Here is a 23,679-nt window from a genome sequence, read left to right on the forward strand (position 1 = left end):
GAAAACGCCATGAAATACCACAGCAGAGGACAAGGGTGTCGCAATCAAAGCCCAGTGAGATAACCAGCTTTTCCCACGGCCGGAGACAAGGCATCCCCATAAAAGGCCCCATTAGATGACACAGCCTTCACCACGGCTGGGGACGAGGTGTCCCCACAAAAACCCCATTTGACGGCCCAGCCTTTCCTGCAGCTACGGACGAGGGTGTCCCTATAAAGCCCCATGAGATACCACAGCCTTCGCCATGGCTGGAGACGGGGCTGTCCACGTAAGCCCCGCGAAACGACACAACCTTCGCACCCCGACGAGGCCACGCTCACCAAAACCCTACGGCAATCCACCCCCACCTCGGGACACCCCTTCCCGACCTCCAAAATGGGCCAGAAAAGGGGAAAAAAACCCCCATAAATGTTGCACAAAATGGAGCATTACCCTCCTCCTCTCCCCAGGACAGCCATGAACAGGCCTCAGGGCTGTGCCTAGGCCCCAGCGAGGAAACGTGTGTGTGGGGGGCTGTTTTCGGGGGAAAAAAAACAAGACTCAGGGGAAAGGCAGGGGGGATAACACCACCGATGCTGGGGTCGGCGGCCCCAGCATCAGCCATGGCGGTCCTAGTTTCTCCATGTGTTGCTTTATCTCAGCCAAGAGCCCCAAAATAACCTCCCCTTCACCCCGCCCCCCGCCAAAAAAAATCACTCCCCCCGGCCTCTTGCTGGAAGAAGGTAGAGAAAGGGATAGCGAGCCCAAAATCCTCCCAGTGGGGTTGGAGGCACCTCTGAAGGCCAGCTGGTCCAACCTCCCTGCTCATGATATCGCCATGGATGGAGACTCCGCTGCTTCTCTGGGCAACCTTGTGCCACTGCTCAGTCACCTTCTCGGTGAAGAAGTGTTCCTTGATGTTCAGAAGAACCTCCTGGGTTTCAGTTTGTGCCCACCGCCTCACGTCCTGGCACTGGACACCACTGAGAAGAACATGGCTCCATCTTCACACCCTCCCTTCAGGTGTTTCTACCCATTGATAAAATCCCCCTGAACCTTGTTTTCTCCAGTCTCAGCTCTCGCAGCCTTTCATAGAATCAAAGAATCATTTAGGTTGGAAAAGACCTTCAAGACCATTGAGTCCAACCATCAACCATGCCCACTAAACCATGTCCTGAAGTACCCCATCTACTGGCTTTTTGAATACCTCCAGGGATGGTGGTGGCTCAACCACTTCCTCCCAGTAGATGCTCCAGTCTCTGCATCATCTTGGTGGCCCTTCGCTGGACCTGCTCCAGTGTCCATGTCTCACACTGGGGAGCCCATCGCTGGACACAGCACTCCATGAGTGGCCTCAACAGCACCGAGGGGCAGGATCACCTCCCTCAACCTCCTTCAACGCTCCTCAACATTAAACCTCTTTGCCCCAAGGGCAAGTTGGCATCTCATGGTCAAGCTTGTGCCCAACAGGACCTCCAGGTCCTTTTCTATAGAGCTGCTTTCCAGCTTGGTGATCCCCAGCACATCCTGGTGCCTGGGGCTGCTCCTCCCCAGGGGCAGGACTTCGCACTTCCCCTGGTTGAACAAAACGGACTCAAGAGTTGGCTCTTGGCACCCAGCCGGGATGGAGCAGACCCTACCCAAACCTGCTGCTGGGAATAAGGACTGGCAAAGGGTGACAAGGAGCAAGGTAACAGTCATGGTGTCCATGGGTTGCGGTACCTGGAACAGGGACCAGGCTTCTGCTCCATCTCCCACCTCCTCACCCAGTGCAGGATGAGGAGCTACCTGCAGCCCCACACGTGTCTCATATGAACTGATCTGTGCCTCCTCTGCCATGCCCAGGACCAGGCAGAGCACCGAGCACAGTGCAGTCGTGCCACCCCGTCAGAGTCAGAAGAGAACAGACAATACAGGCTACCAGGGAAGCGTCACCTTCTTTAATTAAAAATAAAAATACAAGAGAAGTACAGCCTACCATGCAGATGTTGGAGGGCAGCTCTGGGCTGGGCAGAGGACAGGCTCCCTCTGCTGCAGACTCCTCTCCGCCAAAACCCCGCTCTTTGTGCCGAGCCTCCAAAACACACCACAATGCCCTGCCGTGCTGGGAGCCCTGGAGAGCTCCTGCTCTGCCATGGGGGCTCGGCTCCTCTGCCCAGGGCTGTGCAAATGCAAAAGGAACAATCCCAGAGGGACCTGCAAGAGCCTGGAGCTCTCCTTGGCCTCCTCTTCCTCGCTCACCACCCCTGCAGGTCAGGAGGCAGAGGTGGCACCAGCATGAAGAAGACAGTCCTCGTGACACCGATCCTGCAGCCCAGGCCAGGATGGCCAGTGGCATCGGTGGAGGGGAGCCGAGGGAGCCCCGGGAAAGGCACAGTGGGAAGTGTATTTACAGATGGGAAATGTTTTAATTTAGCATTTCTGTCCCAAGAGCAAAGCTGAGGGGTTTTCACCCAAACGCAATGGTGTCGTCTGCAGGGCGCGGCCATCCAGCCAGCCCCTCCAGGGAGCCCCCGGGCCCCGTCATGCTCGTCGCGCCTTCTTGCTTTTCTTTTTCTCCTCTTTGACGGCAGTGTCATGGGCTTTCCTCTTCGCAGCGAGTTTGTTCGCCTGTGGAGAAACCCCCAAGACTCACAGTCAGACCGGTCTGCAGACACCAAGGGCTGCTCTACCCTCAGTCCCACCAAACTCTCCAGCTGTACGTGGGAGAGATGGACCCATCTGCTGCTGGCACCCAGGTCAGGCATGGGGCACAAAGAAGGGCAGCAGCTTCACTTGCTGAGCACAAGCCATGGCCTTGAGGGAGCACAAGGAGCTCTGCCCTGCCAGGGTCAAGAAACCGCAGCCTGGTGATGCTGGAGAAGAGGCTCGTAGAGCCTCACCCTTGCCCACCTTCACTCAGTGCCCTCACCAGGTACAGAGAGGAGTGGAAGCAGCAACCCAGAGCTGGCACAGTATCGGAAGCAGAGGCTGCTCCCTCTCCCCCAAGATACGGACAAACCCAGCTTTAGTGATCTGTAGCTGCAAGCTGATTTGGGAAGAGCTAGCACCAGGATCCAGGCAAGGGTCCTTGGCCCACAGCAGCCCTACGCTCGTACCTCTCGGACTTTGCGCTTCTTGCCAAACATGATCTTCTTGTAGAGGTATTTCTCCCTTTTCTTCATCATCATGATGGCCAGACGCTTCTCCTCGCTTTGCTGCTCCTGCTCCAGGCGCTGCTTGTCCTCCAGCCGCAGCTTGCCAGCAGTCACCTTCACAGGAAGTGCCTGCGGGGAGCCGGAAAGCTCAGGACCCCGGACACTGGGAACCCACCACCCTTCCCTGGGGACAGACGTTTCCACACCATTCACCGGGGGCCACGGAAGAGCCGCAGCACCCTCCAGACCAGGCAGCAGGTCCTGAGCGTGAATGGCAGCTGCAGCTCATGAACATGGGTCCAGGACCCAGAATTGTGGTGGCTGCCGCGGGAGCAGCAGAGCCACAGCAGTCCCAGAACAGGGACACGGCCGGGATGCCCCACAGTGAGCAGAGCCCCACAAGAGACAGAGCTCACCAGTGTTGCTTCCTCCTGGGGCTCCCACCCCGCTGCCAGGCACCGTACCTTGTTGCTCTGAGTCTTCTGCTCTTCCATCTTCTTTAATTTCATCTCCTCTTCTTTTTCAGACTCATCTTCCTCCTCCTCCTCCTCTTTGTCATTCTCATCCTCCTCTTCCTCCTCTTCTTCCTCCTCCTCCTCACTCTCTTCATCTACAGAGGCACCACCGTTACCAACAGAAGAGCAGTTGCTGGCCCTGGAGCAGGCACAGCTCTGCCAACACTGCCCGGCTCCTCAGCTCCTCCGGCCTCGGAGCCCCGCATCACCTGGGTTCTCGCCCCTCTGCATGGCCAGCAGCTTCAGCTTCTCAGGAGGGACGTAGTCTCCTTCCTGCTCCGTCACGAAGGGCGAGAGGTGTGGGGGCAGCAGCACGCCAGGAAAGTAATCGGCCACGGGGAGGCACAGCTTGGCATTGACGGAGTCGAAGACCCACTGAGGCTGCAGATAGTACCTGTTGGGCAGCGGGACACAGGCTGAGACCCGCTCCTCCCACCTCAGGCTCTGGAGCGCACGGGGCCGCAAGGGAGCAGACAGAGCATGGGACAGCTCTGGGATGGCCAGGGACACCCACTAGTCCTCGTGGCCATTCTGGGGACAGGCCACCCGCCCCACTCACCTGCCAACAACCTGCTGCTCCACCCGGGGACGGTCAACAATCTGGTGGGTGATGGAGGGGTCGCTCACGTCGTAGGTGGCACCAATGCACAGGGACTTGTCCCAGGAGACCTGGCCGCCAAAGCACCTGCCAGCAAAACCCGCTGAGGAGTCAGACAGGCAGGAGGGACCCTCAAGGTCACCTCGCCCGCAGGACATCAGGCAGATTGGCCTCAAAGTCCTCACAGAGAGGCTGGGGGAGGCAAGCATGGCGTAGCAGGCCTGCCGAGGGACAGCCTGCCCATCACGTACCGGATGATGAATGCCAGTGGCTCTCGAGGCACCTCCCTGTTGAGGAAGAACCGCAGCCCTTCAAACAGCTTTTTGTGCTTCTCCAGTGCCTCCTGCTCCTTCTTCCTCGCGTCCATCTGCTCTGCGGTCTCCTGCTCAGAGCAAAGCATTCAGCCTCCTCCCCAAGAACAGCCCCTATCAAGCCCTTCTCTGCAAGGAGGGCTCTCGGATGCTGTCCCCATCCTCCTGCCAGTCCCTCCCAGCATCACACTAGGCCCTGCCAGCCTTTGCCGGGCACAAGACATACTGCAGACAGGATCGCCCAAGGCCAGGGTTGAGCTCCCCCACCAGGCTCTTACCCCCTCCACTGGGAACTCATCCATCTCCACCTCGTCCTCGTGGGTCGGTGCCACCACACGGGCCAGGCTGGCACTCAGAGCTGACAGTTTCTGCAGCGGGAAGAGACCAAGAAACTGTCACGCCCAGCCAGTGCTTTGGGGACGGGAAAAGGGGAAGGCTCATGGAGGAAGGACAAGGCAATTTCTCAGAGCAAGAGTTCAAAAGACCTAGGGACTAGACAGATATTCAGCCTACTCCATATACTGTCCCACCCTGCAGTGCCCAGCACTGCGGCTTCGGAGGGTCCCCCGCCATGCAGGGGGGAGGCCAGTGGCCCCTGAGGCCAAGCACAGCTCTTCCCTTGGCCAGCATGGGGGCGCAAGGAGTTTGGGACCAGTCCTCTCTGCCACGCAGGGATCAGGCTCCGCTCCTCGGTACCCGCACGCCAAGTGCCCCACACCAGGAGGAGGTCACCAAGACCACGCAGCGTCCTCCCACGGACCATGGTGATGGCAGCGTCCCTCACCTCCAGGTAGCTCTCTGAACCCATGGCGTACTCCTTGCCCTCTGCGGGCTTCAGCTCAACATCAGCCTGGCCATCGATCTGGGGAGAAACAGAAAGGTGGGGTTGTAGCTCCCAAACCTAGAGCCCCCAAACATCCCCCCCTCTGCCACCCTGACCCTCCCAACATGGGCTCACTTCCAACCACCCACACCAGGCGGTCCCACCAGGCTCAGGCCAGCGTGGCATGTCCCCGGGGCAGGTGGTGGCCTCACCTTGGGGGGGTAGAGCAGGTTGAGGGAGTGGTAGAGGCGAAAGTTGACGAAGCCCAGCAGGGTGGTGTAAAACTCGGTGAAAGTGGCCATCACACGGTAATCCACATCTGTGGGGTGCTGCAAGTACATGGGAAGGGTTGAGGACCCAAGGACAAAGGACCGGAATCCCCTCTGCAGGGACAGGAGCCCGTCCCATCCACACAGGGAGGAGGGTCCTGCCCCCTTCACACTGAGGTCTGGAGATCCTCAGCCACCACCAGCCCCCGGGCAGAGAGAGTTCTCCAGGCTGCTACATGGGGCCCCACTGCCAACCCCCCGTGAAGGGACCTGCTCGGACAGATGGAGCACCTCATCCCGTCACAGATGGGGACCTTGGTGGCTTGCTCCAGGGACTCTGCTCCTCCAGGGGAGAAGTGCAGGCTGTGGCAAAACCGGACAAGAGCAGGACAAGGAGCCAAACCCGGCAGGGACCCAGTCAACCCCGCAACAGCCAGAACTAAAGGGAGCGAGAAGTAATGCTGACCGGTAAGGACATGGGTTGGCCGAGGAGATGCTGTGGGGTGAGGTGGGGAGGTGAGCCCCAGCACAGGCCATATCAAAGGCCACAAAGCTGGAAAGCCTCAACCCAACTCTGCCAAGCCCCGGAAAACCCAGGAGCAAAACGAGAGAGCACTGCTGTGACAGTGAACTCCTGCCTGCCAAGGATCTTGGCAAGGTGCAGCACAGCCACACAGCTGTCCTGGCACAGTGGCACCCACAGCTTTCCCCTCACCCTTCCGCCTGGCCAGACTGCACAGGGGATGCAGCAGAACCACCCCACCCTGGCACAGGGTGCGGGGTCTGACTCGGCTCTTCCCTAAGGGCCACCAGCCCCATTCCTGCAAGTTAATCTTTAATTGCTGATTAAGGCACATTTTAATAATTGACAAGAGGAAATAAGGAACCGGGGAGACTGGTACAGCCAGCCACAGGGGACACAGGTACAGCCATCCCGGGGGGGTAGGAGAGGGTTGTGTCCCCGCATGCCTCCCAAGCTGGGCCCCGTGGTCTCCACCACGGCCTCGTCTGCCTCTGCAGCGCGAGAGCCACTGGACGGTCCCTCAACCCTTCCCCGGCCACAGGGAAGGAAGCAGCGAGGCAGCGGCAGCACGGGTCCCGCACGGATCCTACCGCGCTCTTCCCAGGTACTCACATCGTGGGCGAAGGTGTAAGGGGTGATCCAAGTGACGGGCTGCCCCAGCACCTCGGCCTGGTAGTAGATGCCCTTGATGGAGAGGAAGACCTGGCAGGGAGTAGAGCAATGGCTCAGAGGGAGGAAGGCCACGGATGCTCCCTCGTCCCTGTCCTCATTAACCCTTCTCCCATCAGCACGTTCCATCAGGGGAGTGTCACAGGTGTCCCGGCAGGACTCGTTCCCCATCTGAAGCTGTCAGCACAGCTGGCCCGGTGCCCTCCTGGGGCACAAGTCCACCATCCCCGCCTCCACAGCCCCCCCGGGGCAGGGAGGTCTTGGTCCCGTCCCTCCGGGCAGCACCCACCTTGCGCAGGGAGCGGGAGGCGATGACATAATTGAGGAACTCCACGGCCAGGCGCCGGCAGAGCTGGATGGTCTGGACGTGGCACTTGCCTGTCCGTGGGAAGGTAGAGAAGAGGAAGCACATGGAGAGGGCATCGTCCAGGTCCCGCAGCGCGTCTACGAAGGTTGGGTACCTGTGCCCGGGCAGAAGAGAGAATCACACCCAGCCCCAGCTTCCACCAAAAGCTGCTGGGGCTGATGGAGACCTCAAGTGAGACAGGAACGGGCACCGGGCACCATGGAGCATCCATCTCCCACAGGTCCCACCAAAGCTAGCGACCCACGGGGATGGGGTGTCCCTCCTGGGCACTGGGGAGCCCGCGGTCACAGAGGGAGCTCCAAGCAGCTCCCCAGGGTCCAGGGTTCTCTGGAGAGCCAGGGACCTCTCTGGCGAGGGGATGGCAACACCCTTGATTATAAAGTGGGTGAAAACAGGTTTTAGGGCACCCGCAGGGACTGAGCGTTGGGGAATCCCAGCCTGGACCCACCGAGAACAAGCATGCCTGCGGTGCAGCACACCAGCACGCAGTGCTCCTCGGCCAGACGGGATGAAAGCTGCAGGACTCAAACGCTGGCAGTTGGAGGGAGACCACACAGCCCCACAGCTCAAGCAGCAGCGTGGCCGCCAGGTGCCCAGACCATTTCCCCTCCCGAGCACACAGCTTGTCGGGGCAGTGCCTGCCTCTCGGCGCTGTTTGTCCCAGCACAGTGAGGTCCTGGACACCACCGGGACAACAGAGAGACTTGCCAGAGCAGGTTCCCACCCTCCTGGGTCCTCTCCTCTCTCACTGCCACCAAATTCACCAACTCTGTTGGCGTGATTCACCCTCCACCGTCCCCCCCTCCAAGGAAAACACCGCTCAGGGAGAGGAGGAGAGCTCTCTGCACCTTCCTGGAGACATCTAGGATGCCCAGGCACTCCCTGCTCACTCATGCTTTGCTGCAGCCAGCGTGCAGCACGCTACAGCCTTCTCCTCCAGCCCAGAAACACCAGTGTCTGTCAAAACCCCCAGAATATATACGGGAGGTGGATTCCTACAGAGGGACAGACATGGCAAAGGCTCCACACGTCCAGGTGGCTGCAGGAAAAGCTCCTCCCTTAAAAGAGGACAGGTCTGCTGGGATTTGGCCGGTGGCTCACCTCTCCTTCACGATGTGGTCGAGCTTGTAGCTGGGCTTGTTGTCCTTCAGCCGGTCTACGGTGCTCCACTCACTCTTCCCGTACGCTTTCCGGAGCTTCCGGACAAATACCTGCGGGGAGAGGGGGAGGCTGGGAGCTCTGCAGGAGAGGATGAGCCTCGAGCAGCCCCTCGGGCACCACCCCGGGGGTCTCGTGCAGGATAATTACCTTATACTCCCGGAATTTGTTGACGATGGGCTCGTGAAGGAGGAATTTGATATCCTTGAGGAGGTAGAAGGTCCTGGCTGCGGTGGAGCCTTTGTTCACCTTCTTCTTGTGCTTGGGCTCGTGGGGGTAAATCCCCTTCAGGATGCAGAGGCGCCTGGTAATGGCAATAAGGGTGAGACACGCAGCATCCATGCACCTAAAAGCAGAACACCCCCCCCCCCCCCCCGGGACCCTTTCCCTCTGGTGCTCCCACCCCTCGGGGGAGGGTGGGAAAGCCCAAAACTCAACAGCCTGAAACCTCAGGACACCACCACCGCTCCCTACGGAAAAGCCCACCCCACGCACCCACCACGGGCTCAATCTCCTACTGCACGTCCTGGAGGGGGGTCCGGGGAGAGGCTTGGGGGGGGTTCAGGGGATCCAGGGGGGGTCACAGGCGCACCTGAAGTCAGGCAGGCTCAGCTGCAGCTTCTTCCGTGCCCTGTTGCGGGTGATGTAGTTGGTGGCGGATCCGCGCTCGTACTGGGGAGAGATGGGGGTGTCGGGGTCAGCACCGAGCGAGGGGGGGGCGAGGGGAGCCCCGCGACCGGGAAGGGGGGGGCGGGAGGGGCAGCTCCACAGCTGCCGGGGCTGGAAAGGGAGGAAAAACGGGAACCGGCGGGGGAGGGAAGCAGAAAGAGGCCACCGGGCACGGCCAGCTTGGGGAGGGGGGGGGGGGAACACCGGCACCGGGTGTCACAGCATGGATGGACACCGGTACCGGAGAAAGGGGGGGCACCAGTACCGGAGAAAGGGGGATGAGCACGACAGGGGCGAGCACCGCTACCACGGCGGGGGGGGGGGGGGGCGGGGGGCTGTTACCGGCACCGGAGATGGAGGGAGCAGACAGGGCCGAGCGCCGGTACCGGAGGGAAGGAAGGCACCGGGGCGGGAGGAGGCACCAGCCCCGGGGAGTGTGAACGTGGTAACGGGGAAAAGGGGGCTCCGGTGCCGGAGGGGAGGCGTGTGGAGGCGGCCGGGCCGCCCCGCCGTACCTTCTTCTTCTCCAGCCCGCCCATGGCTGCTCCGCCGCCGCCGCCGCCGCTGCCCACGTGCTCCCGGCGCGCCGCAGGACCCCGGCCTGCCCGGGACCTGCCTGCGCCCGGGGTCCGCGGTCTGCGCCCGCCGGAGCCGCCCCACGCCGGTCATGGGGGCAGCGTGAGCAGCGTGGACAGCGCGAACAGAGCGGGCAGGGTGGGAAAAGCGGGCAGGACGGGCAGGAAGAGAGGCAGGTCCGGGTCAGGCGCGCCTCGGGCAGCCCGGTCGGGCCAGGCAGGAGGTAGAAGGGGTCCTTCGGCGAAGGGCACGCTGGGATATAGCGGGGCAGCGCCTAGCATGCTGGGATGTATCGAGGCATCGGGATGTATCGAGGCACCGGGCCTGGGGTGGCCCCGGGGGTCCTGGCCACCCGCGGGGACAGCGGAGCTAGGCGGGGCCCTGCCCGGGCCCTGGGGGTTCTCCCCAAGCTGAGAGTAGCCCCTGGGACCGGGGGCTTCATCCTGCCTCCCCGGCCCCAGGGCACCGTCCCCGGGGCTCCCCGTTCTGTAGGGGCCGTCGGTGGGGCGAGTGCGGGGGGTCCCCGGGGGGAAGGCCCGGCTGCCTCGGCCTCCCTCAGCCCGAGCTCTGGCAGCTCCTGCCTGCCCCACGCCCCATCCTTTCTCCCCCAGACTTTCCCCCCGCCTCAGAGGCGGCCAGACCCCATGTCCCTGCACGGCGAGTCTCTGGGGACCGGGGCATCTCCTGGGGGACGTGACGGATGCTCACGACGGAGGTTTGTCCATCCCAGCCTGCTGGGGATCCCTGGCATCAGGGCACCAGCGAGCCTTCACGGGTGTCTGGGGGTCATATCCCCGAGCTGGGGTGGGTGAGGTGTCTCCGGGAGGGTTTCGTGGCCTTTGGTTCCCAGCCTGATCCCACGGGTGGGATGTGAGTTTGTCTCGACACCATGCGGGCCCACGGACCTGAGCCGTGGTGCTGTCCCCCAGCAGGCAGAGACCTGAGCCCCAGCAGCGCCCCACCTCCCCTTGGCTGCGGGGATTTACTTTTTGGGGTTCAGCACCCCCATACCCACCCCTCGTCTGCCGAGCGGGGCTGATTAATCCTTGTTTTCAATAAAAATCCAGTTTCCAGGTGAGCAGCGGAGTCATTGCTTTCTAAGTCTGCTGGGATGGAGAGCACGGGATTTTGGGGGTTTTCATCCCTCTTTTGTTTTTTTTTGCTAACTTTGACCGGTGATTTTGACACAAATGTCCGCAGTTTGGGTCTTGGTGCCCCGGCCGTGGTGCAGAGGGCAAGGAGACCTCGATGCTCACGCAGTTCGTGCCAGGTCAGGGAGCTGGGAGGAAAGAGCGGCCGTGAGCACTTATCTCTGCCCCGGCGCGGGGTGGTCCCGCTTCCCTTTGCTTCGCCTCCAGCCAAAGTCCTTTCCTGTTTCTGCTGACTCGGCCCCGGTGTGCGGAAACGGCCTCTTGCAACACCCTCCCATCCCCGGCTGTGTCCCGGTTCGGCTCGGCCAGGCTCTGCCGGGCTGTCAGCCGTGCTGTGCTGTGGCACCCACCGCCCCACTCTGGCATGTGGCTGCTCCTCATCCTGCTGCAGGCTGCGGTCCTGCCTGCCCAGCTCTGTGGTGAGTACGGCAGCCAGCCACCACCTGAAGCCCCCAGACCCCCACATCCCACCTGGGGACCCCACTGGAGCTGGGGGTCTCGCCCATACAGGATGGTGCCTGGAGCGGGTCCCTGAGCTGGCTGTGGCGGTGGAGAGGTCCCTGAGGAGTGGGGCTTGCGGGGGACGGGCACCATCCCGTACTCCAGCCCCGTGTCCCGGCCCCGGGGAGGACGCTGACCTCATGAAACCCCTCCAGTGATGAGTTTTCCAGGGCTGAGCTCTCTCTAGTGCCTGCTGGGGTTAAGCCTTATTCCTGTGCCCCCTTCCCCTGCCCAAAGCCCAGAGCCAACCTGCCCTACTCCTACACCCGCAGCCCCCCACCTCCCACAGGTCCCGCGGGGTCCCTGGGGTCAGGGGTTTGAGCTCTGCATGCTCCCACTTCATGTCACGTATCTTATTTTGTTTCTTCCCCATTTTTTGGGGGGAGACATGAGGTTTTGGCACTTGAAGGAGGGCCACAAAGGGCACGGGGCTCATGGCAGGGTTGGGGGTGCTGGGTCTCCATCACCACCGCGGCCCCACACAACCGGTGCTGGGGGCTGAGATGCCATGAGGCAAGTGCTTGGGGTGGGCTTGGCCCCCTCACACTCCACTCCCTCGCCCTGGGGGGGGGTAGAAGCCCCAGGGGAGGCGGCGGCGGCGGCGGTGCGGGCGCTGAGCGCCCGGCTGCTGGGGCTGGCGGTGGATCCGGCGCGGGACCCTGACCCCAGCGTCTACCTGGCCCTTCGCCTGGCCGGCGACCACGACCTGCACGGGGAGAAGCGGTACCTGGCACGGCTGCAGGATGCCTTCCAGCACCGCTACGGCCGGTAGGTCCCAAGGGAGGACACTGGGTCCCCCCCCATGTACCCCTGGGGGACATCCCCTGACCCCCACACCACCCCGGCACTCATGCTGAGTCCCCACAGGAGCCTGCAGGCAGCTCTTCGGCCCCACGCTGCGCCCCACAGCCACCCCCAGCAGGACGCCGTGGCCACCGAGCACACCATGTACGTGTGTATGTCCGTCCCACGGGGACGGTCCCCTCCACTGGTGGGGTGACGGCCCCCCCGGCACGGTGCCGCTGGCGAGAGCTGACGCAGCGGCTTGCAGGAGGGCTGAGGCGGAGTGGCCGGAGACGGGGCGGCTGGCGCTGTACCTGCTGGGGCTACGGGCCACTTGTCCCCCACCGGAGCCCGGTCCCCAGCGCTCACTGGTGACATGGCTGAAGTACTACCTGGAGGAGGACTGGGCAGGTGAGAACATGCCCACGGGGCGACCGTGGCGAGCACCCACTCATGCGCCGGCACGTCCAGCCGCGGGGCCATCGGCTCGCGCCGGTGACACCACGCCTCGTCCCCAGGATCCCGGCAGCACGGCCACCCCCTCACCAGTTACTACCAGTACAGCCTGGGCGTTCTGGCGCTGTGCGTCCACCGCAAACGGGTGCGGGAGGAGGTGATCCGCCGGCTCCTGGCAGCCGAGCACCACGGCAGGTTCGGGCACGCCGGCGGCGGCGCCGTGGGTAAGGGTCCCCCCCAGGGATGGACGGGACGGTGGCACTCCAGGGTGGGCGTGTGGCAGCCGGGGGTGACACCGCGTCCCTGCAGACACGGAGGCGGTGGCCGCGCTGGCCTTCGCCTGCCTGGAGCGGGAGCGGACGGTGGGGGCCAGGCTGGCGGCGGAGCTGCGGGCGGCCGCGCGCAGGGCGAGGAGGAGGATGGTCGAGGCGCAGGGCCGGGACGGCTTCTTCGGCAATGTCTACAGCACGCCGTGGGCCATGCAGGTGGGTGTCACGTGCGGAGGTGGGGGGGTCTCCGGGGTGGGGTGTGGGTGCGAGCAGAGATGCGGGCGCAGGGCTGCAGGTGCAAATGTGGGCGCAGATACAGGCACAGATGTGGCTGTGGGCGCAGATGTGGATGCAGACGCAGGTGTGGGCATGGGTGCCCGGGCAAGAAGTAGCCACCCAGGGCCCCGACCTGCCTCCTACCCCAGGCCACTGCCCCGCCACCTTCATCCCTCCTGCCATCCACCTTCATCCCAGGTCTTCATCGCCACCGACGCGTGCCGGATGCAGCCGGCGTACGGCCGGGCCATGGCTGCGCTGCTGGAGAACCTGGATGCCTTCACCACCGCCGCAACCATGGCCCAGGCGCTGCCGGTGCTGTATGGCCGCTCTTACCTGGACATTGCCTCCATGCGCTGCCGGGAGGAGCCGGGTAGGAGCCGGGGTGGCGTGGGGTGCTATGGGGGAGCTGGGATGGGGTTGGTGCGGATGCCACCGCGGCGGTGGCTTGGTGTCCATCGGTGCCGTGGCGGCTTCCTTCTCGCAGACACGCTGACGCCCCTCGGCCCCGAGCTGCCGCCCGAGATGCCGGGGAACGTGACGGTGCGGCTGGTGGTGGAGTGCCCCGAGCCGCGGTGTCCCCAGCACCGACTCTACGACCGGACGGTGCCTGCGCCCGCCGGTGCCTCCCTCCTGGACGTGCTCAGGGCGGCCGCCGTGCGGGGACCCCACAACTTCACGTACGTGGCCCCACGTGCTGGGGTTGGGGGGGACCCTCTGGGGTCCCTGGCTGTCGCACCCGGGCCGGCCACGTGCCCCGCAGCCGTGCCACGGTCTCACTCCGGTCCCCACCGCCTGGCTCCCTTGGCGGCAGATCTGCCCCAGCGCCGGCAGTGCCAGACCCAGACCCTCACACCCCCTCTCCCACCCGCCAGGTTTGACACCCAGGACACCCCCCAGGGCCCCTTTCTGAGCAGGGTGCTGGGGCTGGAGGCTCGACAGCAGAAGCGGAGCTACTGGCAGCTCCTCACCGCCCCCAGCACCAGCCTGCAGATGGGTGAGTGATGGGTGGGGGTCCCCAGGGGAGGCGTCGGGGGTCCCCGGGCAGCCCCCACGGCCGCTCTCCCACCTTCTCTCCGCAGGCATCGCCGACTACAGACCTCACGACGGGGAGACCCTCATCCTGCGCCTGAGCGAGTGGTAGAGGGCGAGCGGGAGGGTGATGGCAATGAAACTTCTGCCTTGGGCACAGGACCTGCCGGCTCCCCGCCTCCTGCTTTCCCTGCGCCCCACGTGCCAGCACCCCAAATCTGTCCCGGGGAGGAGGAGGAGGAGGGGGGACACGCGCGATGCCCTGTGTCGTACGGGCACGGTGGGTCGGGAGCACCCGGACCAGCAGCTCCTCCAGTCCCGGCCCCACTCGGGGATGGGGCAGGCAGCCAGTGGGAGCAGCCAGTTTTGGGGTGCCCAAAGCAGCTGGGTTTGGGGAGTGCGAGCCAGCGCCGCTCATCCCCAGCAAGCCGCCAGCCAGGGCCGTCCTCCTCTGTAAACCCTCTGGGGGGGGACCCCCGGCCCTCCCCGTTGAGCCCCCACCCACCCCGAGGACTCGGGGACCGCGGTGGCCCCAGTGCCACGCGCAGCCGGAGGGGGACCTCCTGCGCGTGTCCCAAACCTCCGCGATCCCCCCGCTCCCCAACCCCGGGGATTTAATCCAACCCCAAAACCGCCCGGGGGCAGCCGGCGGTGAACGGAGCCGGGGGTTGCGGTGTCCGGGGCGAGGGGTGCCGCTGCCGTTTGGGGTCAGGGTTGCCGATACCCGGGTGGGCGACGGGTCCCGCGTGGGTGGCGGGGAGCGATGGCGCCCGCACCGCCGCCCCGGCGTGAGTCAGCCGGCGGCTCTGACGCAGTCCCACCGCCGCCGCCGTCACCATGGAGGCCGCCGAGCGCTCCTGCTCCGGCTACCGCCGGCCGAAACCGTTCCGGCGGGGATGCGCGGGCCGCCGGTTCCCGGCAGGCCCCGCTGCACCGAGCGGCGTCCCCGGGCGGGCGCCCCAACGTGCCCCCCGGCACACCCGCGCACCCCCGTGCCCCCCGCACGGGCGGCCGTGCCGGTGACGCGGTGGCGGCGGCCCCGCGGGGAGGAGCCTCCCTCCCTCCGCTCCCCGCCATCGCCAAACTTTCCGCTCGCCGCCGGCGTTGCCTCCTCGGCACATGGCACCGGCACCCCGGGGCTGAGCCCTGCCAGCACCCCACCGGGCGGGCGCCGCCGCCGCCAGCCGGAGCCGGGGATCCGTTACCGTCGCCGCCGTTTACCGTCGCCGACTCCTCCGGGGCCGGCGGCTTTCGGCACGGGCGCGGGAGGACGGGGCAGAGCGGAGGGCGGCAGCGGGGGGAAGCGGAGCCGGCGCCCATGTGCCGGAGGTCCCGGCGGGGCGACGAAGCGGCGATGACGGCCGGCGAGGGGACCCTCCGGCCCTGGAAACCGGACCCCGGGCAGGCGGAGGGGGGCCGGCCGCCCCCCGGCCCGTCGCTGCCCCTGACCCTCACCGTCCTGGCCTGGCTGGGCACCGGCACCACCCTGGCCGGCCTCAACAAATGGATCTTCGCCACCCACGGTTTCCGCTACCCGCTGCTGCTGTCGTCCCTCCACATGCTGTCGGGGGTGGCCGTGGGGTACCCGCTGGGCTGGGCGCGGGGACCGCCGCCGCCGTCCCCCCGCCCCCGCGCCAGGATCTACCTGCTCAGCCTCACCTTCTGCACCAGCGTGGCGTTGGGCAACCTGGGCTTGAGCTACGTGCAGCTGGACGTGGCGCAGGCGGTGGCCACCACCACCCCGCTGGTCACCCTCCTGCTGTCGGGGCTGCTGGGGGGCCGGCGGCACCACCCGCTGCAGTACGCCGCCATGGGACCCGTCTGCGCCGGGGCCGCCTGCAGCGTCGCCGGCGGGATCCGCATCTACCAGCCCGGCTGCGGGTTCCTCCTGGCCGCCACCGTCCTCCGCGCCCTCAAGTCCGTACAGCAGAGTAAGTGCCGCCCGTCCCCCGTCCTGCACGACCGACCCGCGCTCCCCCCCCCGGCACGGTCCCCCGGGGTGCTGGTGTCACCCCGGTGCCGCCCCGGCCCCGGTGTCGCTCCTCTGCCGCTCCAACCCTCGCGGCATCCTGCCTCCCGGTGCCACCCCGGCTCCGGTGCCGACCCCACGCCATCCCGGTCCCGGTGCCACCTGCTGCCCGTCTTGGCCCCGGTGACGCCCCAGTGGCTCTTTAGCCCCGGTGCCGCCCCAGTTCCAGGGCCACCCGTTGCCCCCCCGGCCCTGGCATCGCTCGCTGCCCACCCTGGCTCTGGTGTCACCCCGGTGTCACCCCCGCCTCAGCACCATCCCCTCCCCACCCTGTCCCCGGGGCCACCCCAGTGTCACCCCAGCCCCAGTGCCACCCCATCACAGTGTCACCCCAGCCCCAGTGCCACCCCTCGCCCACCCGGCTGCCCCCCACCAGGGCTGTGCCGTGATCCTGGGGACGTGACCCCGGTTTGTCGGTGACCTAGCCAACACCTTGGTGGCCCTGTGGTGGCCCACGGGCACTGCTGGCTCCCAGTGACACCGTCCCATGTCCTGGAGCCGGGGGGGGGGTTGGGGGGTGGCATTGCTTTAGTCTGGCACAGGGACACCCAAGCTGCCCCGTCCCCATCCCCGTGACTCCCCACGCCAAGTGGCATCGTCCCCCACGGCCGGGGACTCGCTCCGGCAGCCGCGGTGCCGCCGGGACCGCGATGTCCTTGGCAGGCGTCGGAGAGGAGCCGGCCGGGTTGTTTTTTTGGCCGGGAAGGGAGCGTTTCCTCCGGAGCTGGTGACTCAGGCGGGCACCGCGGGGGGACGGGCTCTGAGCGTGGGGCTGAGCGCCGGGTGCACGCCCTGTGCCGTCCCCGGGGGAACTGACCGCTGGCGGCCGTACCGAGGGGTGCTGCGGCCACCCGAAGGACATCGCCACCCGGCACCCACCCTGGTCCCCTTGTCACCCGTGGGACATGGGAGAGTGGATGGGGGCTGCTCCGTCCCACGCCCCCCCTCCCCGTGCATGCCTGACCGTGGCAGCCGGCCCGGCTGTGCCCACTGTCCCCGGGTGACTCTGGGGGGGGACACACACGGGGACACAGAGGGGACAGGCCACGTGCCCAGAAATGTCACTGCCGGCTGCAGAATCGGCTGAAAAAAGAGGATGGGTGGGACGGGAGTGGAAGCCACGTTTGCTCCAAAACGGGAAGAAAAAACTGCCCTGTCCAACCCTGCCCCGCGGCACCCTGGACCCCCAAATTGGGGGACCCCCCCAAACTGGGGGACCCCCTGAACCAGGGCACCCCCAGCCCCATGGAAGAGCTTCCCCCCCCCCGCCTCCCATTTCCCCCTTCCCAGGGATTTCTTAACCACTCGGGCACCGAGCGGGGACTCGTGTCAGTGCTGGCCGTCCCCGCCGCGGCGTTCCGTCTGTCCTGCTGACTGTCCCCATCCACCCCCCGCCAGGTCTGCTGCTGCAGGAGGACCGGCTGGACGCCCTCTCCCTGCTCTGCCTGACCTCCCTGCCCAGTTTCTGCCTGCTTTTCGGGGCGGCCGTGGCACTGGAAGTGGGTCCCTCCTGGGAGGGCGTCCTGCGTTACGACGGCACCCTCTGGGCCTGCGTCCTGCTCAGCTGCCTGGGCTCCGTCCTTTACAACTTGGCCACTTTCTGCGTCCTCTCCCTCACCTCCGCCCTCACCGTCCACGTCCTGGGCAACGTCACCGCGGTGGGCAACCTCCTCCTCTCCCGCCTCCTCTTTGGCAGCCACCTGAGCGGGCTCAGCTACCTGGGCATCGGGCTGATGCTGGCCGGGATGTTCATGTACCACCAACCGGACCTCATCGCGGCACGGTGGGCGGCGTGGCCCGGACGGGGCACCCCCAGGAGGGAGTAGGGTCCCCGCCGGGGACGGGGCAAGGACGGGGAGGCTGCAAGCGTGTGGGCGAGCAGGGCTCCGCGGGTGCACGGGTGTGCCGGTTGCCAGCACGCGCGTGCCAGCGTGCGCAGCGTGGCGCGGACGCGTGTTTTCTGGCGCGCGCGGCTCCGCGTGGCACCGCGCACGTGGACGTGCTGGTTCGCACGAGCTCTTTGCGCGCGCGCGGTGCGTGGGGCCGCGCGTGCGCGTGTCGGTGTGCGCAGCTCCGCGTGCACGCGTCTACTGCTGTGCACGGCACCGTGCGTCCGTGCGTGCTGGTGCGCACGCGCGCCTTGGTGTGCGCTGCTCTGCACGCGTGCGTGTTGATGTGCACGGGCTCTGCGTTTGCAAGCGGGTCTGTGTGCGCGTGGACGTGTCTGGGTGTGCACAGGCGCTGCAGGTGTGAGCAGGTCTGCGTGTGGCTGTGTGTGCATGGGTGTTGGTGGGTGAAGGTTCCGCGTGTGCAAGTTGGTCTGATGCACGTGGGCACACGTGCATCGGTATAGACTCTGTATGTATGAACGTGTCTGCGTGCACGGCTCGACCCGTGTGTGGGCATGCGTGTGCTGGCATGCACAGGTTCTGTGTGCGCATGTGCAAGCGTGTTGCTGTGTGTGCAGAGCCTTATGTGCAGGTGTGCACGTGTATTGGTGTGCAGAGGCTCTGTGCGTGCATCCCCGCACGCAGCTCTGTGCACGGGAGCATGTGTGTGTCGGTGTGTGCAGGCTCTGCGTGTGCAAGCAGATCTCATGCGTGTGAGCAGGAGTGTGCTCCTGTGCACAGCTACTGCATGCACAAATGGGTGCAGAGCCTTACGTCCAGGTGTGCACAGGTGTGTTGGTGTGCACGGCCTCTGCACGCACGTCGGCACAGATCGTGTGTGTGCAAATGCACCTCCGTGTGTGCACAGCTCTGCGTGCGTGGGGGTGTGTGTGTGCATGTGTACACGTGCGCGTGCGTGTGTGTGTGCATGTGTGTGTGCATCACTACTGAGCTCTGCTGGCTGGAGTAAACCCGGAGCTGCGTGTACGCGCGGTTCTTGTGGCTGAACAGGATGCCCAGGGTCGGGCCGGGTGAGTGTCCCCTCTCCTGTCCCCAACCCCACCGTGTCGTGCCGATCCCACGGGGCTGCCGGCGGTGCTGCCGGCGTTGTCGTCGTCCCCACCGTGTCCTCCCGGCCACCATGGCTCTGGCTCCGGCCCCATCCCTCCCAGTTTGCCGTGGCCGGAGCAGGGCACGGCACACTCTCACCTCAGCAAAGGGACATCCCAGCGTGCGTACGCCCTGGCACCGATGCCGGCACACACGAGCGTGCACGCTCCGACGGGCGCACCGGCACCACCGCGTGCGGCATCCGTGGTGGCTGCTGCCGCGCTCACCGACTCTGCGCCGGGGGCCGAAGGACTCAGCTCTGATTGCACTTGTCCTGAAATAAAGCTCTATTTTTGTCGTACTCCACCCTTGGCTCCCGGGTTCGATCTCCCACCTATCGTGGCAGGAAGGGAAGAACCACCCGGTGTCGGGATGGGAAACTGAGGCACAGAAATGCCTCGGGAAGCCCTAGATCCCCGGGGCGAAGTCGGGGCTGCCGTACCCACCGTGGTTGGTGTCTCCATACCCCAGTGCAGGGACAGCCGCAGTTTAGCAGCCCCGGGGCTGGCCCCGGGACCCTCGTGCAGGACACGGGAGGGACGCGGTGACGGGGAGTGGAGTCACCGGCCGCACGTGTCCGGAGAAGGTCCAGTCCTACTGGGAGCCGGCACAGTCTGCCCGCGGCACGGCTTCGCCCTGCCCCGGGGCAGCGTGACGCTGGGGAGCATCCTGTCCCCTGGCGTCACCCGGCCGGTCCTTCTCCAGCCCTGTGACTCACATCACCCCGCAAGCACAACCCCATCCCTCTGGAAACTCCCAGCTGGCTCCCGCCCTCTTTCCCAAACAGCAATTTTCTTCCACTCATCAGGGCGGTGAGTTTTGGGGCCGCTTCCAGAAGCGTCCTGGGATCGGCTCCTTCCCCAGCGCGCGGCGAAGGAAGGGCAGCCTGCCGCGTCGCCGCCGTGCGCCTACCACCGGTGCCACCTTCGTTTTCCATAACAGGGAGGGTCGAAAGTCGTTTTGGTTTTCTGGTTCCTTTCAAAAGGCGAGTCCCGGTGCGGTCTCAGGGATGGGGCTGGGGGAAATTCCCCTCCCAGGCGTTCCCGGGACCTCCCACCCACGCTGTCCCCTGCCAGGGGATAGGAGAAGCGGGAGCTGCAAACCAGCGCGCCTGCGGCATCCCTGGCTCGAGAAGCCATTCCCTGGGGAACGCCCGCCCATCCCGGCCCCCTGACTCATTTGCTGGCACTGGGGTCTACCCGGATCCTGCCTGCATGCACGGCTTTGCCTTGCCCGCCCTGGTTTTAGTGCCTCGTGGTGCTGGCCCCGTGCCTCGCTGCTCCGGGGAATGCGGCCGGCCGCTGCCGGGTGTCCCTGTGCAGGCTGGTGGCGGGAGCTGGGCTGGGCGCGGGGGTCCCGTGGGCAGCATTTGTGCCGAGGTTGGGGGCTTCGATGCTGCCCATGAAGGGCCTGGCAGCGGCGGGCAGGCTGGCCCGATGTGGTGATCCTCTCTCCGGGTATTTCAGGCCGTGATCTCAGCCCGGTGGCATCCCTCCGCTCCGGCCATCCCTCTGCTCCGGCCGCGGGGAAGATCGGGTTTCCCATCGGCACGGTGGCAGCCGCCCGTGTGCCGGGTCCGGCGCTGCTTCGGCTAAGCCGGACGAGGGAAAGGGATCCCAGCCCCGGCTGCTTCGTGGGTGGGGGGAGCAGATTGGGACACCTCTGCTCCAAGGCAGACACCTTTCTGGGGAGCAGACCCTGCAGCATGGGGGGAGCAGCGAAGGATGGGGACGTGTGTGTCCCCGTGCCTCCGTCTCCTGGCAGGCAGCGGCTTCCCAGTCCCTGCTGGGGTCCGGTTCCCCTCGCCAGCCACGGCTCCCCGGGCCTGGTTTCGGCACGGTGAGGGTACTGAGGTGGATTATCGCCCTGGTCTAATGGCCACGAATCCGCCTCTGAAGCCCTTGCAGCTCTTGTGCCTCCAAATGCGGGGGCTTTTCCTCTCCCGTGCATCTCTCCACAGCCCCTGCCAAACATCCTCTGGGTTTTCACTTCTTTTTAAATAACACCCAAAAGCAGGTAAGCTGGGGCATGTCAGGGCTCATTAACCCCTGAGATGCCGCTGCCCAGGGTTAACCATGTCGCAGGCCCCCAGCACACGCTCCTGATCTCCCCCCACAGGCGCTGCTGTCAGGTTTCCGCGCTCCCGATCCTGAAATGCACAGAGGGGACGGGAGATGCGAGGAGGGGTGACAGCTCTGAAGCCAGTGAGCGGTGGCAGCAAGGATGGGTGGCACCTCCACGTGCTTGGTCCCACCGTGCTGGAGGTGCTGGCTGGCAAGAAGCTCCAGGCAAAGCGTGGAAGTCTGAGGTGGGAGAAATAAATGTGCGTCCAATGGGATAGTGTTGTTACGAGATCTGGCCGGACAGTTTCTTCTGGATCTGCTGTTAAACCACGGCTGAAATCTTCCTCTGAGGTGGGGGGCTGAGCTGTGAGCCGCTGCCCTTGGCAGAGGAGCAGCGTGTCTCCGTGCAGGGGAGAGGAGATGCGGGGTGGTTTTACTGCACGCCAGCCGGGTGCCTGGGAGCACCCAGTGGAAATTTTCTGTGTTTCAGGACAGGGGATTAACTGCTGCCCTCGGGGATGTCGGGAGGCTTATTGCATTAGCCCAGAGGGACACGGGATCTGCAGCTGGGAGGCAGCAAGGACAAACGCTTGCTAAGCTGGGGAGCCTAAGCCAGTAAACGATATCCTTCCCTCATATGCCGGGGCATGGTCTTAAACCTACCACATCACAGTCCTCAAACGGTGTCAGGGACCACCCTGGCTCTGGAGCTGAAATTATGGCAAAGCCTTTTTTAGGGTAGACATTAAGAAAAATGCATTCCCCCCAGCAGGACAGCCTGGCTCAAGGATAGACTACATGAGGAGTGCAATGTCCAGCAGTGGCGAGCAACGTCTGAGGATGCTTGAAGCGGCCCGAGCCCAGTTGGAGGCCAGGAGATGGAGAGGATGGCCCTTGAGGCTCCCTTCCAGCCCCATGTTCTCTGCTTCAGTATCCCAAAAAACCCTCCAGAATTTTCTCTTAACTATTTTGGGGCAGGCTGGCTTTACTGGTGACTTCATTGCTCTCTCTCTGTGGCACGGGCTCACTGCTCTGCTCTGAGAAGGCTGTTGACTGCCTGTAGCTGTGTTTCCAAAAGATGAAATCACATGAGCTTAAAGGCATTTTTAAAGTCATATACTTTGTTTTCATAACATAACTTTACATCATAAAGTAGGCGTATAAGATACAAACTTTTAAGGTGGTTATAATAGTGTGCTAATTACAGTATGCATAACATAAGATCGCTATATAAAAACTTAAGCGATCCACAGGCTGTTGTGAAACACAAATGGTGCCTTAGTGGCAACCTAAGCCAGAACGAGAGCTTGGTTCAGCAGGTTCGGGTGTGAGGGTGCAGGGGTCTCACCTGGGTTCTAATGGCTGCGAAGCAAAAAGTGTTTAAGAGCTGGCAGCAGCATCACCACCCCTATTCCTCCCCACTTCTCTTGAGAGTTGTGTTCAAACTGAGATGCTCACCCTTGGTGCTACGCTGCAGCTGTGCCCATGCTTGGCTGTGTACGCCGCCGAGCTGGATCCGGACTCCCACCCAACTTCCCAGCTTGGCCTTGGACCTGCCTCATCGCCGTGGACTTGCCAGGCAGTCAGGACTCCCACTTCGACGAGCCTCCATCCACTTCCATCCACGCAAAGTCCCTGGTCTCCCCTCACTCGGACAGCAGGTACCTGTGCCGGGGACCCAGCCAGTGGTGCCCTCCACGGCTGGCACACAAGAGCCAGACATCTGCAGGACCTGCTAAGGCTGGCGGCATCGTTGTTCTCTGTAGGGGAAGCCTGGTATTCCACTGGAAAGCTGGAGTAGAGAGGGGTGGGGATGACTCTACAGTCACCAACTGCACCCTTGTCTGGGCAGAGATCCAGCCTGAGAAGCAGCGAGGCTCCAGGTGGTCACACTGGTGACTCCTCCAAGAGGTCTGCCGTGTCTCCGATGCTCTCTGTGATACCTGTGCACCCAACTTGCTCGCTCTGTCCTTTTCCTTTAACATTTCTGTTTTCCAAGAGGAACTTCTTACATGTCCATGAGGAGTCGGGTCTTTGTTCTGCTTCTAGAAAGTGCTTTGGGAGAAAAGCAATACACTCAAAGGAAGGCAAGGCTCTTCCTCACCCACCACAGCTATCACTTGAGCTGCTTTGAGACCTGCAGAGAGGTAGTTTGCCAGGTTGCTCTTTGTGGGTGTGGAGGAGCACTCCCAAAGTGCCATTGGTAGGATAGAATCATAGAATCACAGAATCATTTAGGTTGGAAAAGACCTTTAGGATCATCGAGTCCAACCGTTAACCTAACACTGCCATGTCCACCACTAAACCATGTCCCTAAGCACCACGTCTACACGTCTTTTAAATAACTCCAGGGATGGTGACTCAACTGCTTCCCTGGGCAGCCTGTTCCAATGCCTGACAACCCTTTTGGTGAAGAAATTTTTCCTAATATCCAATCTAAACCACCCCTGGCATGACTTGAGGCCGTTTCCTCTCGTCCTATCGCTTGTTACCTGGGAAAAGAGACTGACACCCACCTTGCTACAA

At 64.1% G+C, this 23,679-nt stretch overlaps 3 protein-coding genes across 3 annotated transcripts; 2 read left to right on the top strand and 1 right to left on the bottom strand.

The window, feature by feature from the left end:
- Nucleotides 1–1,897: 1,897 nt before the first annotated feature.
- On the bottom strand, nt 1,898–9,602 carry PES1 (pescadillo ribosomal biogenesis factor 1). Its single transcript, XM_075041925.1, has 15 exons — nt 9,534–9,602; nt 8,942–9,021; nt 8,500–8,653; nt 8,293–8,402; nt 7,114–7,285; nt 6,768–6,857; nt 5,576–5,692; nt 5,325–5,402; nt 4,819–4,908; nt 4,481–4,611; nt 4,191–4,316; nt 3,841–4,025; nt 3,581–3,726; nt 3,078–3,245; nt 1,898–2,589 (listed from the first exon to the last, which is right to left on the bottom strand). The coding sequence occupies exons 1-15, from the start codon at nt 9,555–9,557 to the stop codon at nt 2,503–2,505; spliced, it is 1,758 nt and encodes a 585-aa protein (XP_074898026.1). The 5' UTR covers nt 9,558–9,602; the 3' UTR covers nt 1,898–2,502.
- A 1,113-nt stretch (nt 9,603–10,715) lies between these two features.
- Nucleotides 10,716–14,372, top strand: TCN2 (transcobalamin 2). The gene is made up of 10 exons (XM_075041926.1): nt 10,716–11,164; nt 11,822–12,014; nt 12,114–12,194; nt 12,298–12,440; nt 12,548–12,709; nt 12,795–12,970; nt 13,229–13,403; nt 13,518–13,710; nt 13,906–14,027; nt 14,113–14,372. The coding sequence occupies exons 1-10, from the start codon at nt 11,110–11,112 to the stop codon at nt 14,172–14,174; spliced, it is 1,362 nt and encodes a 453-aa protein (XP_074898027.1). The 5' UTR covers nt 10,716–11,109; the 3' UTR covers nt 14,175–14,372.
- A 305-nt stretch (nt 14,373–14,677) lies between these two features.
- Nucleotides 14,678–19,514, top strand: SLC35E4 (solute carrier family 35 member E4). Its single transcript, XM_075039665.1, has 2 exons — nt 14,678–15,993; nt 17,490–19,514. Exons 1-2 carry the CDS (start codon nt 14,826–14,828, stop codon nt 17,915–17,917), a joined length of 1,596 nt encoding a protein of 531 aa, XP_074895766.1. The 5' UTR covers nt 14,678–14,825; the 3' UTR covers nt 17,918–19,514.
- The last annotated feature ends 4,165 nt before the right edge of the window (nt 19,515–23,679 follow it).

Source organism: Buteo buteo, chromosome 11 (assembly GCF_964188355.1).
Source record: "Buteo buteo chromosome 11, bButBut1.hap1.1, whole genome shotgun sequence".
Lineage (NCBI taxonomy): Eukaryota > Metazoa > Chordata > Aves > Accipitriformes > Accipitridae > Buteo > Buteo buteo.